The sequence below is a fragment of the Leopardus geoffroyi genome, chromosome C1, assembly GCF_018350155.1.
Source record: "Leopardus geoffroyi isolate Oge1 chromosome C1, O.geoffroyi_Oge1_pat1.0, whole genome shotgun sequence".
Classification (NCBI taxonomy): domain Eukaryota; kingdom Metazoa; phylum Chordata; class Mammalia; order Carnivora; family Felidae; genus Leopardus; species Leopardus geoffroyi.
This window is the reverse complement of record NC_059328.1, coordinates 16,249,391-16,265,520: the sequence shown is the minus strand read 5'-3', so window position 1 is coordinate 16,265,520 and position 16,130 is coordinate 16,249,391. Positions and strand designations below refer to the sequence as shown.

Sequence of the window (16,130 nt, the reverse complement as noted above, 5' to 3'; positions counted from 1 at the left end):
CCCAACTCAAGGTACAGTAGAGCTATTTCCATTTCACAGAGGAGAATGCAAGGCTCAGAAGGTTTTAAGGTACTTGCCTAAGAACAAAGGTCAAGTTGGCGACAGAACCAAAACTCAAATCCAAAGCCAGGCTTGCATTTTCTATCACAATGACAAGCTGTTTAACCTCAGTCTTGCCATCGGACCAATGGTATCCTCTGTCCCACCTCCCCTGCAGCGTTGTATTGAGGATCAAGTGAAATCACTAATCCTAACAGGATCTGAAGCTTCTGAGTCTACTGCCTAAACTCAAAACAGCGTGGAGAACCCTGACCCCTGAGATGATGGCGCTCCAGAAGCCCAACCACCTCCCTTTGTTTGGTTAAAGCTAATGAGATTTCGTTGCCTAATAATGAGGTTTCTTTCTCCTAATCAGGCCCATCTTAGATATATGGAACATACAATGGTGCCATTCTAAAGGCCATCCTGCAGGATGGTAAGGAGAAAACAGAAAGGATGCTCGGTTTCAGAACTGACACTCTCCTCATCCCCCTAGCCTCGAGTACTCACTAAGGTCCAGCGTTCTCATCAACAAACCCTGCTCTGCTAACTCAGAGCTAGGGCAGCTGAACAAAGACACTAGGGGCAGACTACCCAAATCCAAAGGCATCTCAGGATCCTCTAAAGCTACCCAAAGGAAAAGGGGATCTTTCTCTCATGCTACAACTGCTCCTAAATTCACCTTCCCCAAAAAGCTCCTTCCCAATTACCCTGCCACTGTAGATGAAGACTTTTATACTGCTACGCTTGCTCTGGGCATTATATGGTGCTTCAACTACAATTTCAGTATTGTAACTAGTCACATACATTCATTTTCATAAGATATAAACGGCTAAGCACACAGGTTCCAGAATCAGACAGATAGATCTGAGTTCCAGCTCTGGCTGGAGACTTTAAGCAATTATGGAGTCTCAGAGTCCTTATCTATAAAATGAAGATACTTGTAGTACCAATCTCAACAGACTGTTGTGAGGGCTAGATGTGACAATACTGAGGGTTTAACATGGTGCAAAGCACACAGTAAGTGCTCAATAAACACAGCTGTTCTTTCACCACAGTGTGGACCGTTTCTTCACGATCCTCAGTAATTAGAACAGAGCCCTGAGTGTGATTAATGTTCTCTCCTTCTTTAGCTCACTCACTCATTTATAAGGGGCCCTTAAAAACTATCTTCTTTCATATTATACCTATCCCACAGCAGGGCTCCTGGGTCCGCCATCAACATGCCAGGTGTCTCCCATCTCTGTTCACATTCCCTCCACCCAGAAACCCACACTCATCCACCTGTCCCCACCCCACCCCATGTATCTCTGCATGCCCGTGCCAGATCTTTTAAAGTACAACTAAAATGTCACCGTTCTCGAGAAACCTTTCCTGAGTTGCTTTCATCTGTCCCCCACCTCCCACCAACAATACACACCATGAGATGTAATTTTTCTTCCCTTCTGGTATATTCAGTTACCCTCCTTTACTTTCATTCTTACTAGAACCAACCTCACCTACCTTCCTATCTAACAGAGGGCCTCAGTACTAAACAAACGTCTGTTAAACTAACTTTACACAAAAGTCTTTGGGAGATTTGTGGTTCTTAACGTAATATGTCTTCCGAATATTTCTTATCCCTTGATGTTCACAAACTGGTTTGAACCAGCAAGACTCTCATGCTAGCTTCAGAGATTTGGCCAACCTAAAACACCAGTCCTGGTAATTCTGGGACACAGGGGAAACTGCACAGCTGACCTGCTGTTCAGAGGACTGTTGCCTTGCCTCCCAGATGTCCTAAAAAGACAAAGCAATTTCAGAGGTGAAGCATCTAGAGGTCTTTGGATACTACAAACTGTGCACATGAAGTACTTCTATAACATTAAAAAGCTTGGGAGAGACACCATCTCTGGCTCTTTTTTTTTTAAGTTTTTTTATTTTGAGAGACAGCAAGTGAATGAGCACACGTGCACGAGTGGGAGCAGCAGAGGGTCTTAGGTGCTTGTTGTTTATTTATTCGAGAGAAAGAGAGAGACACAGGGGGATGGGCAGAGAGAGAGACAGACAGACAGACACACACACACACACACACACACACACACAGAATCCAAAGCAGGCTCCAGGCTCCACCCTATCAGCACAGAGCCTGATGCGGGGCTCGAATCCATAAACCATGAGATCATGACCTGAGCCAAAGTCAGATGCTTAACCGACTGAGCCACCCAGGCACCCCTGGGTCTTAGGTTCTTAAAGAAAGCTCTAAACTACCTTGAGCCCTAACACCCTAGTTCTATAAGTGCTCAATCTACACCCCAAAATTTCTAAAACATAAAATCTCCAATATATACTCAGTAGCGTGTCAACAATGGTATCACACACAACGTAAATTCTTCCCACTGCAATGCGAATCTGGTGGCTGTTAGTATTTTCACAGCACTTTTGCATTTACAAAATATGTTCACCTATATGATGATCTCATTTAATCCTCACATTCACCCCTGAGATGGATATTACCATTAATCCTAATTTACAGAGGAAGCAAATGGAGCTCAGAGGCATTCACACAGACTTCTCCAAGATCACATGGCTAGTAAGGCCAGAGTCAAGACTCAGGGCAATTATCCCCCCCTATAGTAGACACCATCCTGAATTTTAAATTCTGATTAAGTATCTCTCCTAGATAATTCAGAGTCTCCCCAAGTCCATCAGTGTACTGACTTGGCCCCTACTGCCTTCTGCCTCACCACCACCTCCCCACTCTTCCGCCATCTATCAAAACTCCATAATGAGTAGTGTCCAGGTATTAGGTAGAATGTACTGTAGATTCAACCACTAGAGTTTTAACTTAAGTCCACCACTAGGTGGAGCTAATCTCAACAATCCTGGAAGCTCCTGGGAAGAGCAGAGGGGCCAGAGTTAAAAGCGGCTCCCAGCAAGTTGTTTATAAGACGCAAGAAATAGATGGCATGGTACCGGCACAAGCTCTCCCACCTTTTTGAGGCTATGATCAGGGAGTTAAAAAAGAACAGTGCTTATGGCTCAAAAGCACTGAATATCTGCCAACCCCTCTAGTTCCTGCCCCTGAGAAGACGGGCCATGTGACTGCACCAATTTACAGCCCAACCACAAAACAAGACACAGAAACTAAGACCTTACCCAATCAAATGTTAATTCATTAATATCAAGCCAGAATACAAAGGGAGCAGCTACCTGTTAAATCACTCAGACTTAGATCCACCCGGAACTATGCATTCACTGACAAAAGGGAGAAATAAAGCCACATAACACTGACTCACATCCTGCCCCAAAAAAGGGTCTGACAAATAAGGCAGAAGGGGGTCGGACATGGGACATCTGCAGCAGAGCAGAGGAACAAAGTGACCCTGACCTTGTTTTGAAGTTAACAAGAGACTTTATTTATCTCCTGGAAGTCCAATTTCATCTGTTGGAATAACTTCAAATTCCATCAATAACTTCAGTACTCATTTCTAGTACTAACTTTACAGTATCTGGAATATGATCTAGTGTACTCTCTACAGATGAACTGGAATATTCCTGAGGAGAACAAAAAAGATATAAGTCTCCAGTGAAACTATACTTGTCTTGAAATTACCAGGGAAATACAGCCACCTACATTCTAGCTTTGAGTTAGAAAACCCTAGCTGATCTCTACAACTCAAATCTCTGCTCTCACATTGCTGCCTAAGAACTTTAATTACTTAGGAGTCTGCCCCAAACTATCTCAGTGCCAGTTCACCAATAAATTATATAACTATGAACTCTGTACACGTTCTTTTCTGGTTAAGGAGTCAAGAACTGAATGCTAGTTGGAACCACAAGTTTGGAAAATCTCTTTCCTCAAAGAACAGATAAAACTGTAAAGGACTGTGGCCCAAAATTACTCTAAAATTCATGTCAGATATAAATAAACTTTAAGAGATCATTTAGTGACATCGTTCTCAAACCTGGTGGAACACTAAAACAATCTGGTGAGATTTAAAATATATAATTTGAAGAATTATAATCTGAAATAAATTTCAAATATATGTATCTCAAAATATAATCTGAAAAAAATGTTAAGTAATAAATTTAAGTGACCCTATCTCCAAAGATCACCTAAAATGGCTCCAGGCATTATTTTCCCTTAAAAAATTAGCTCCCTAACTGACATGCACACAGCCAGAGTTAAGAACCTCTGAGGTGTGCACTGGTCCTAACATATCTAACCAAGGTTCTACATTGGAAGCTTTCAGAAACTAAACTGATCCCCAGGCCCCCACTCCATAACTAGTTTCAGAATCTCAGAGGAATTTTGTTTAAGTTTTCCATTTATTGTTGACCAACCAGGCACTTGACTTGCATCTGAGACCCCAATGATAACTAAATGCATAATTATCTTATAGTTAAGAGGCCAGGAGAGTGGAAGCTACCTGCCGAAGGGCATGCTGGCTTAGGGCTGTCCCGCCCCAGTAACTTCTCTGATGGATGTGTGCCATGGGCACACGCACATAGGCAAGACTGTCACTGTCTTGATAGCCATTCTAAGGGCAATGAGACCAAGTGCTTATTCAAAACAAAAAAAAAAGGCAGCTATCAAATTTGCAAGGAAAATTCCAACTAGACGTCAGGATCCCACATCTATTTTATTCTCTGCTATATATTCAAAACCTTATTAAGTGCTTTTTAAAAAACTATTTTTGAATTTACTATATATAAATGAATGAATATATCAATAAATGAATAAGTGGCACCGACTTTGGGTCTGGCCATATTGAATCATCTGCACAATGAAGTATGAGAAATTAAATGTGTTTGACCTTGCACCCCTTTCGCTTACCAGGCTCACCATGAGAAGTGCACTCTTAGGCAGCTACTGCTCTCTGGAGTCAGGCTCCAGCAGGAGAGGCATGGACCGAGCGGAGCCCAATCTGAAAATGAAGCCTGGAGGCAAAGCCCAATTGACCCATTAGTGAGAGAAAAATAAATTTGTGGTAAGCCAGAGAATTATGGTGGTTTGTAATGTAACATTAGCAAAAGCTAATAAAATGGAGCTTCAAAAAAAAGGTAGGGCACTTTGGAAAAAACTCAAAGTAATATACTATGTAAACTTAGAAGTATTTAAACAGGGGCGTCTAGATGGCTCAGCTGGTTAAGTGTCTGCCTCTTGATTTCAGCTCAGGTCATGATCTCATGGTCTGTGAAATCGAGCCCCGAGCTGGGCTCCTTGCTGACAGCAAGGAGCCTGCCTGGGATTCTCCCTCCCTCTCTGCCCCTTCCCCAAGCACACTCACACTCCCTCTCTCTCTCTCTCTCAAAATAAACTTTTAAAATAAGGGGGGGTGGCGCCCGGGTGGCTCAGTCAGTTAAGTATCTGACTCTCGCTTTTGCCTCAGATCATGATCTGTTTCCTGAATTTGAGCCCCATGTCAGGCTCCACGTTGACAGTGCAGAGCCTGCTTGGGATTCTCTCTCTCTCTCTCTCTCTCTCTCTCTCTCTTCCTTCCTTTCTCCCCCTGCCCTACTCACGCTCTCTCTCAAAATAAATAAGCAAACAAATAAGTAAAAATTTTAAAATCTTTAAAAAAAATGAGGACAAATACATCTTAGAATAAAGGAAATATTGTAATTGGTGCTTTCATACCATTATCCTCTCTTCGCCCTTGGAATACGTACCCTTCCTGGCATAAAATCCAGCTCAAAGGGTACAATTTTAACAAACTACAGAACATATTTCTGACACCTTTGGTAAAATACTGATATTTTGGAAAACCAGTGATGTATTAGTGTCCTACTAGCCTAAATATTGTACACCTTGCCACAAGCTAAGTCTGCAAAGGACTGTTTTAGATAATCCTTTTCCAACATCTAGATCACACTCCCTGAGTAGTGTCAGTCACCAAACAAAGATAACATAGCAGACAAGTCAAACAGAAAACAGTATTTAAATAGAAAACAATGGGGGCGCCTGGGTGGCACAGTCGGTTAAGCGTCCGACTTCAGCCAGGTCACGATCTCGCGGTCCGTGAGTTCGAGCCCCGCGTCAGGCTCTGGGCTGATGGCTCAGAGCCTGGAGCCTGTTTCCGATTCTGTGTCTCCCTCTCTCTCTGCCCCTCCCCCGTTCATGCTCTGTCTCTCTCTGTCCCAAAAATAAATAAACGTTAAAAAAAAAAAAAAAGTTTTAAAAAAAAATTTAAAAAAAAAAAAAAATAAATAAAATAAATAGAAAACAATGTAGGGGCACCTGGGTGGCTCAGTCGGTTAAGCGTCTGACTTCAGCTCGGGTCACGATCTCGCGGTCCGTGAGTTCGAGCCCCGCGTCAGCCTCTGTGCTGACCGCTCAGAGCCTGGAGCCTGTTTCAGATTCTGTGTCTCCCTCTCTCTCTGACCCTCCCCTGTTCATGCTCTGTCTCTCTCTGTCTCAAAAATAAATAAATGTTAAAAAAAAAAAATTTAAAAAAAAAGAAAACAATGTTAGCTTCATCCATTTGCCACCCATTTCTTCTGATACGTGAAAGCCAAATTAAAAATATTTAATTAGAAACCATGCTAGCTTCAATCAAACCCCTTGTCTTTTTTGTTTTGATGTACAGATATTTCACTGACACAACTACATGACCTGCTTTATTTCATTCACTCATTCATTTATGAAATCATGTACCATCCAATGACTATTTTTAAAGCCATCTCTCATATGTCAAACACTACTCTCAGCCAGGGATACAGCAATTATCAGGATGGATCTATATGCCACTGTACTAAGAACAAGAGACATACAGTCCCTGCTCCCTAGGGTCTCAGAGCACGATCCAGGTACCTCTCCCTAGCGTGGTCGACACAGAATAAGTACGACACATTGGTTAAAACAGTAAAGCTTAGACCTGCCTCTTCCTAGCCCTTCCCAGCCAACCCACCCAGCCTAGCTCCAGAAGAGCATGGAATCAAGCCAAACATGACTTCACTTAGAAGACTACCAAAACGAGGTTACACTTTACTAACAGCTCTTAGTTTCGAAGATTCTCATACAGTTCAGCAGAATGCCCTTAAAGTAATGAATCATTCCTATCACTTAAAGAAAATGTGTCCCATGTTAAGATTCACAGTACAGGGGCGCCTGGGTGGCTCAGTCAGTTGAGCGTCCGACTTTGGCTCAGGTCATGATCTCACAGTTCTTGAGTTTGAGCCCCATGCCGGGCCCTGTGCTGATAGCTCAGAGCCTGGAGCCTGCTTCGGATTCTGTGTCTCCCTCTCTCTCTGCCCCTCCCTCACTCGCACTGTCTCTGTCTGTCTCTCTCTCAAAAATAAACATTAAAAATTAAAAAAAAAAAAAAAAAGATTCACAGTACAGAATCTGGAATCTGATAGAAGCAGTCTGGGTAACAATCTAGGAGCAATGGGTTCTCCAACTTGGCCGCATCCTAGAAATACACGGAAGGCTTTTAAATACTCACTGCTCAAGGTGCACTCCAGTAAGTTAACAAGGTCTGAAAAGCACTAAAACGGAAAACCTGGGAAGAAAACTGGCTGCTTCCCAATTAACCGATGGATGAGAGACAGGTGTGCTGCCATTCCCTCCCGACAACATGAGCTGTGGGCTTCCTGAGCGTCACCCTCACTAAGGACCGCTATGCACCCACTTGGTTTTAAAGAGAAGGAGTCTGCAGGGCACCTGCCAAACTCAGGGTAGAAGGCACCGACTTGAAGGCCAGAAAGGAAATTTTAAAAAGTACATAAAAATCAATAAATAAAACTTTAAAATCTCATCCCATAATTTGTTAGAAACTGATGTTACTAAGAGTCCAGTTCCCGCTCCTAAGTATCTAAAAAGAGGCGGAGGGAAAAGAACAACCCCCAGGCTGGCTTGTGAAGGGTTTTTTGTTTGTTTAATACATCTGAAAAGAACGCATGTACAAAGAATTGAGACATGTGAAAGCATTGGTTCGACACTAATGAATCTACAAGAATTAGGATTTGGGGAAGGCGGAGAAGATTACCTAAACATTTTTAAAAATTGGGAACTGCAACCAAAATAAGCAGATAAAATCCCCATTAACACTTATGAAGAGTCTTCATAAGACTCCATGATTTTTTTTTTTTTTTTTTACTAAACTAGAGAGCCTTAACTAGCTACTCTAGGGTTCCTCGTATGCGAAACAGAAATAAGGGGATTCCCCTGACTGGTCCCCACGTTGTTAAATGTCCTCCCCACCCCCACCCGCACCCCCAGCTTCTTCATGAAGCAGGTCTGTCTCCATCCTCCAACTTGAAAGAGGATGTGCATCATTCCATAGACATCTGTCTTCTAGCACCACCCCTCACACTTCCTCGATCTACCAGGTCTCCGGCTGTGTTCTAGGAACACCGTCTCATACGCTATTAAGCTGGACATCTACGCTAAGCATGTAAGACAATGACTGACAGGGAAAAAAACATTTTTTTAATTAGGTACTCAATCCATTTGGTGTATTTCAAAAGGTGCAATACTTTTCTTCATTTATCAGTGAACGAAGTTAGAAATGAACTTCAAAAAAAAAAAATCAGCAAATGGCAAACAAATTTCCTTGAAAGTCACAGTCACATATAGAGTGCATCCTAGAAAAGAGGAGGGGCAAGACAGGTTCCACCCGCTTTCATGAGTTTCATCAAGTACTAGACCTACTCAAGGGTGGAGAGAAAGGCAACTTTCAAAAAGGAGTATGTTATTAAATGAGGCATTTACTATACTCCTTCCTAAGAGCACCAGGTGGGGGACAAGTGTTCTAAACTAGATCTAGGAAGTGGAATGTGGAGTCAATCCATCCTCCTCCCCTTAAGGGCTGTCCAATGGTTACTGAATTTAAAAAACATGACTAAATAAAAACAAACCCCACACACACTCCCCCCCCCCAAAAAAAAGAAAAAAACAAAAACAAAAAGAACAAAAACAAAAACAAAACCCCTAAATGTCCCGGATTATTCTCCAGAGTGGATGCAGCCCCGGGAGCAGCTTCAACAGCCCAAATTAGTCTGTTACAGAGTCATCACAAGCATGCCTTGCTTTTAAACAAAAACAAAACAAAAAAAAAAAAAAATTTTTTTTTTTTCTTTGAAACGACAGAACAAAAACTAGTACTAACCGCTTTTCTGACAATACACAATTACTCAAATTAACTAGTACTGAGAGGGGGACGGGGACCATACCTATGGGCCTTGTCTCACACGAGTGCATGTGGGTAGGTGCAGGGCATTTGTCATTATTGCAAAAACGAATTTTAATTTTCAATCTTTAGTTTGATTTAACATTGCTTTTAGTACGACGCTGACACCAGCTGTGCGGAAAGGGCTCTGGAGATGTTCATAGCAGCACACACCTGCGGGTCTTCTTCGGTTCTGGAGGCTCCAGGGCAGCCAATATCGCTTCGTCAAATACATTCTTTAGGCCTTTCTGAAAAGGGGCAGAAAGAAAAAAAAGGGGCAGTCTGATTTTCAGTATACTGAAGCCAAAGATCAAATTACAAACATTCAAAGCCCCGAGAGTTGGCAAAGAACGAAACGTTAAAAACAACCCTGAATCTCCACACAACCCCCCCCCCGCCGCCCCCACTTCACCAAGTTCTGTCCAGGCAGGACACTGGAAGGATCCAGCAATTCAGGAGCAGAGGAGCAGATATTCATGAATGAGACAGTGGTCCTTTGGGAAAGCTTTCTGCAGACCAATGTATGTCACGAGAAGCAAACAAGCCACATGTGTCATTTGCTCATTCAATGTGAGCTGTGTAATATGCCGCTACAACATTTCACATAAACACGAGTGAAGCAGCTCTGCATCCCAATGAAACAGCGGAGCATGGACCAGGACCGCGAGGGCTGGCAGTGGGCAGTGGGCAGTGGGCAGCGGCATCCTTGTTACATGGAGGGCGCAGGCAGGGATGGAGGGAGAGCGGCTACTGCGGCTGCGTCAAAGACATTCACTCTGAACTCCCTGTATCCCACCAATCGGACAGAGCCAGGGGGCTAAGGAAGCAAAATGTGGGCACCTGATACATATGTAAAACTAGAACCAGTCGGTGCAACAGGAATAAAGCTTCATCAGGCATTTATACAAACAATTGTATATTTTTAATTTCAAAATTTGAAGGCAACCACAATTGTATGTTTCCCTCACAACAATAAAATCAGAAGCAGGAAAATATAAAGGTGGCAGCTTTACATCTCAACATTAACAAACCTTAAGTCAACTGTTAAAATGGATGCTATTCTTAAAAGATAGTGTAACAAATGGTTTCATAAAGCAGTAGCAGATACATTAATACCTTTCCCACCCCAGACTGACAAATACTCCACTACAGCACAGACAGCCAAAGCGATAGCAACACAAAGTTTCACTGCACAAAGGAAAACCAGACGAGAATCCTCCCTTCCCCGTTACACTCTACTAGTAGGCCACCCTTTTTCCATAGTTTGTCATGCAAGTACAATTACAATTGATCATAAGAGTAAAATGATGTTTGTGTTATTTTCTCCATCTAGAACTAAGAAGTGTTAAAACTCTTCTTATTTTTTCCAAGAGAACATTCTTAATGCCAGACCAAGTTCCCTTTTGCAATAGTATTCCAAACCAAAAAGCTCTAAGCATCAGGCAACTCAAGAAGCAGAAAGTTAAGCAAGTCCAACTTGACTACTAATCACAAAAAATATTCTATAAGATATTGCATTCTTGATCAAAAACTAATACAGAGGTTGCTCTCAGGTGGTGAGTACAAAGACGCAGAGGCTTTCAAACAGGATGGTTTTATTCCTTTGTTTTTAAATGCTCTTTCTACAGTAGTGGGACAGGAAGCAGCAGCAAAGAGGGGAAGGAGAAAACAGTTTAGAATATACAGCACTTCCTTTTGGGTTGAGTTTCCGGAGGCTCGAGGGCAGCTAGGATAGCCTCATCAAACACATTCTTCAGACCTCTCTACAAGACAGAGGGGAGGAGAGAGAATAGCAGCCAGGTTAGAGGATTAGAAAGACTAGCAGATACAATAGCAGTCCGGATTAAATGGGCTGAATTCACAGAAGCAATGCGCCTTGAGAAAAATTAACTGCCATGAAGCTAAACCTTAAGCCCATTAATAGGAGAGTAGGTAACTAAATAGGAACTCCTTACATTTTCAAAAAGGTTAACCAAGCAAGAAAGCAATTTTTATGAAAATGTTAGATGTTGACTTCTAAAACAATCACGCTTTGAAATCGAATCTCACAACGTGTTAATGAAAACGCCAGGAGAGAAAAACGCATATGTAAACAAAAGACGGGGCGCACTGGATAAGTAAGCCTTGTAGAATTCCCCAGTATTTCCAATGAGAAGAAGGACACACACATTCTGGAACCAAATCTAATACGGTTTCAGGCTTCTGTGAATTCAGCCCCTGAATAACTGAAGGACACAAACGGCAGACGCACAGGCATGCTACATGTTTCTAGATTCAATGACTTATCTGGATGGGATTAATCAGGATTTCAGAGTAAATCGGTTTCCCAGAACAGTAAGGTTCAGGCATTCAGAAAGAGTGTATTTAATTGTTCAACAGGACCAAATGGGAGAAATTGAAAGAACAGACTCTAGAAACAGCATACACCTCAGTTATTCAGTAATGTTATTAGAGCAAGTAACCACCACCCAAGTCATAGGAAAACAAAGAACGGGGTCTAGAATGAGTTTCAGCAAGCAGTCCAATGCTTTAAGATGTCTGCATGGGTATCAGAGCATAAAGCATGGAGTGAAAACAAAGAACACTCTCAGATATACAGGGATTAAGACGCAGAAATACACTTACACCTCAGGCAGAACTCCAACGTGACAGTGTGACTCAGCAGCAATGGTTGGTACCTTGGGCCCAGGTCTAGACTCACCTAAACTCACCTAAATCTGAAGCCACAGGTTTACCACCCAAAGAGGTTTCACGTGTTCTTTAAGTCGGTTCGATCCCAAATAAAAATTTCTCCAAACCCCGGAACACAGCTCCAGTAACGAGTGCCAGCCCCAGCCTACCCCAGGTATTTCCACCCCACCCTAGGCATCCCAGAGGACTGGCACCCACACACTCCATGAGGTACAAAAAAAGAATGAGAACATGAAGTACTTAAAAAGAAGCAAAGAGGTTTAAAAGTGTTCTTCCAGGTCTTTGACAAAGTAGGCACGGTAAACAAAAGTAAAGTTCCTATGAAATTCTTTCTACATGTCTCAGAGCAAACTCCGACGGTCACATACAAAAGGAAACAGGGAGGGTAGAAAGGGCAATGCATTTTATAAGGGAGAAAAGAGGAGGACATCCATGAGAAACTAGGGCACCCCTTCCCAAAAAGCAAATCCTTTCTTGCTTATTGACAACATCAACTAACCCCCTACAAAACAAAACTAATTTTTGCTTTACCCACTATCTGATTACATGAAGAGGTCAGTCTTAGAGGAACCAACAAATAGAATCTGGAGTCCTGAGCTCTTATCTCCCAAACACAACCAGACACCCCATTTTCTATCTTCTCTTTTGACTTCTCCAATCTTCAAAATCTGGTAAGAAAAATGGAGTTGCTAAGGCCTTTTCAAATTCCTACTGTCTGCAGACTTATTATATAAACTTGTTCATAGTGTAAAAAATCTTAGATGGAAGCATCCAATTCTTTAAAATAAACTTCACCAGTGACCTAGAGGGAGTCCACATGATCTATTTACCTCCATTTCTCCCCAAAAGCAACCCATATTTAGAGAACAGGGGTATGCAAATGATGCATATAGAGTTAGTTATAACCTGACACACATGTTCCACATAGATCCTTGCCCAACACACACACACACACACACACACACACACACACACACACACACACACTTTTCTGATGGTATCAAAACACAGAAGCATCAGGCTTTTTTCGTTTTTTAAATTTCAGTCGGTGCTACATGTGTGAGGGAAGGTAAAATCTTCTGACTTGAAAAGAACTGAACCGCCAACGAAAACTGGGTTTGGGAGAATGATTTTTGACCTTGAAACTATCCTGTGGAACATCCAGCTAAGCGTAACAATTTTATCTTTAAATATCCAAACTAGCACTGAATTGGAGATTATTAAATTATGTCCAGGCCATCCATACTAAATGCCTAAGTACATGCATAATAAGTAATTCTATAGGTCATTTGCCTCAGTTACAGAGTGCTTTTTTAAAAACTTGACAGAAAGTGCAATCACCTACAAATGTAAGCATGATAAACGTAACTGGACTTAATGTAATTACAATAAACCTCTTCAGCCCTGCCCTATTTTAATGAGACACATCTGCCCACTGTTCCGATGTCAAAGCACCAGCACCACCAGAATTTAAGAGTTCTGTGCTATCTCCGGAACCTCTCCCTCTGCCTCCAGAACAGTACTCAGAAGGGACGGCTGGTCAGGCTCACCTCGAAGGTGGAGAAGGCGAAAGCGCACAGGCCAGTCGCAACTCTCACTCTAAATATTCTAGCACCACTCCCCACCCTCAGAATCTGATGCATCCCATCAAACTAGGAGAGTAGCTCCGGTTAAATTATTCAGACAGGGACAGAAGAGGGACCAAGAGGACCACAAGAGGAAGGAATGTCTCTAAAAACCTAAGAACAACTAGGGCGCCTGGGTGGCTCAGTTGGTTAAGTGTTTGGCTCTTGGTCTCGACTCAGGTCACGATCTCACGGTTCGCAGGATGGAGCCCCCCATCAGGCTTTGCGCTTGCGGCACAGAGCCTGCTAGGGATACTCTCTCTCTCTCCTTCTCCTTCTCTCTCTCTCTTCCCCACTTGTTCTTTCTCTCTCTCTCAAAATCAATAAATAAACTAAAAAAAGGCACGGACTCCCTACAACACATGCTTGAAAAATAGCCGAGGCAGCTTTCTCTGACGTGAAAGTCTCAATTATTATGATTAATTCCCTATGTCAGTTGAATTACCCCAGAAACTGTAGTGTCAATGGTCAGAATTGACGAGAAAAGATCAAATACATTTAGATAAAAATTTAAGTGTCTGGGGGGAAAAAATCGTTCATATCCTCTCTTGTAAGTCTGTGCTAACCTGGAACTTTCCCATAAAATTGTTTTTTTAACACAATCCCTGACCACTACAAATGATTCAGTACAGTATGGAAGCTCACCAACCCAAGAGTTTCACTGAGAGATTAACACTTCTCTCCATAAACACAGAACCTCTAGCAAAAGAACATGCACTGGGAAGCTGGTCCTAATGGGACCTGGGCAGCTTTCGTAAGCACTGCAGACCACTGTTAAAAATAACCCCCAAATCCTAATGCTCAGAAACAACCCAACTGTACACAAACATGGGGATGGCACAGTCCTCACCTGTGTGAGTGCAGAACACTCCACATACTTGACCGCCTTCAGGTCACGGGCCAGCTTTTCAGCAGTCTCTGGAGTGATAGGCTTCTGTTTGTTCTTGGCAAGTTTCTCAATCGTAGAGGGGTCATCTCGGAGATCAATTTGGGTCCCAACAAGCAAGAAAGGAGTCTTTGGACAGTGGTGAGTTATCTCAGGCACCCACTGGAGGAAAGGTATTTTAAAAAATACACCTGCATTAATCCACAAGCCTGTAAAGCTATTCAGGACAACTCAACAGAAGTTCTGTGACCACCTTTTTCAGGGCAAGAAAATCTGACCAACTCACCTTCTCCTTCACATTTTCAAATGAGGATGGAGAGACCACTGAAAAACAGACTAGAAATACATCTGTTTGTGGATAACTCAGCGGTCGTAATCTGTCATAATCCTCTTGCCCTGGGTGGGGGAAATTGGAGAAGTCAGCAACTGAATCTTGGTGTCCTCATAATTTCAAAATCACAATTCGGTCAAAAGATTAAGCATGTGGCTAACAGTACACTGACCATTACTGAGAAAGCAACTTACTGATCTAATAAAATGTATGGTTTTTGTAAAATAATATTTGATGAACATTCTTACTCAGCTAATTCTATTTAATATTTCAAGCCCTGAGAACAACAATGAATTCATTATACATTAGGTGTGTTTATTACCAATCTGTAGTTTTCAGTCTACGAGTCCATTAGCAACCCAACAACGATGTAATAAAAAAAAAAAAAAAAAAAAAAAACCTGTTGCTACAGGAATGGTTAAAATCAATCCTACTCAAATCTGGTTAAGAAATAATCACATTGAGGGGTGCCTGGGTGGCTCAGTCGGTTAAGCGTCCAACTCTTGGTTTCGGCTCTGGGCATGATCTCATGTTTTGTGGGTTCAAGCCCTGTGTCAGGCTCCGTGCTGACAGTGCGGAGCCTACCTGGGATTCTCTCCCTCTCTCTCTCTCTCTCTGCCCATCCCCCACTCGCTCGCGCGCGCGTGTGCTCTATCTCGAAATGAATAAACTTAAAAAAAAAGAAAAAAAGAAAAAGAATCACAGTGAAACCATCTAAGGAAACAAAAATCTCAGTGACACCCAGAAGACAAAATTCACTGTCCATCATGATTACCAAAGCACGCTCACAGGCTTAGTTAACGTGTAAGACCATCATGTGAAACTGAGAACACCCAGAAAAGATAACTCAGCAAGAATCAGTGAAGGCAAAATCTACATGAGAAAAATCCAGTTGAAAAGAGAATATTTTTATGGTCTTAATCACTGCTGATAAACTGCAAGGGGAAAAAGAGAACTATCTTGTGAAGAAACTGGACATCACCTTGACTGAGTCATTAAAATTACCAACACCAATGAGTAGCAGATGAACACTGTGTGCCCCTAGATGTAGATCCTGAGAAAGACACATCACTAATGGACTATTCCAACCGAAACTGCATAATCTGAACCTAATCATGAGGAAACACAGACCAAACTCAAAAGTGAGGAACATTTTATAAGGGGAGGAGAGAGAGGGATGGGCCTGTATTCTATAAAAATAATGCCATTAAAGACCAAAAAGGCTGAAGAACTGATCCAAATTAAGAAACTAAAAAGACATGACAACTAAATGCAATACATGATCCATTACTGAAAGCAAAAAACACTGGACTCAGCTCAACTAACAAAGTTGGAATATAGATGTTGGATTCAAGTACTGTATCAATGTTAAATTTCCAGGAGCTATTTACTATTATACAAGA

General features: G+C 42.1%; 1 protein-coding gene across 3 annotated transcripts in view; it reads right to left on the bottom strand.

Annotated features, from left to right (window-relative positions):
- Nucleotides 1-7,875: 7,875 nt before the first annotated feature.
- The window catches only part of CDC42 (cell division cycle 42), a 53,809-nt gene continuing 45,554 nt past the window's right edge, over nt 7,876-16,130 (bottom strand). For 2 of the 3 annotated variants that reach the window (XM_045476047.1, XM_045476048.1), the window contains exons 4-6: nt 14,683-14,792; nt 14,361-14,558; nt 7,876-9,442 (exon numbers count right to left, since the gene is read on the bottom strand). In XM_045476047.1, the coding sequence (XP_045332003.1) occupies nt 9,353-9,442; nt 14,361-14,558; nt 14,683-14,792 (398 nt within the window). In that variant the 3' untranslated portion in view covers nt 7,876-9,352. Of the gene's footprint in view, nt 10,958-14,360; nt 14,559-14,682; nt 14,793-16,130 lie in introns of all 3 variants that reach the window. The other variant, XM_045476049.1, reaches the window with a different exon arrangement.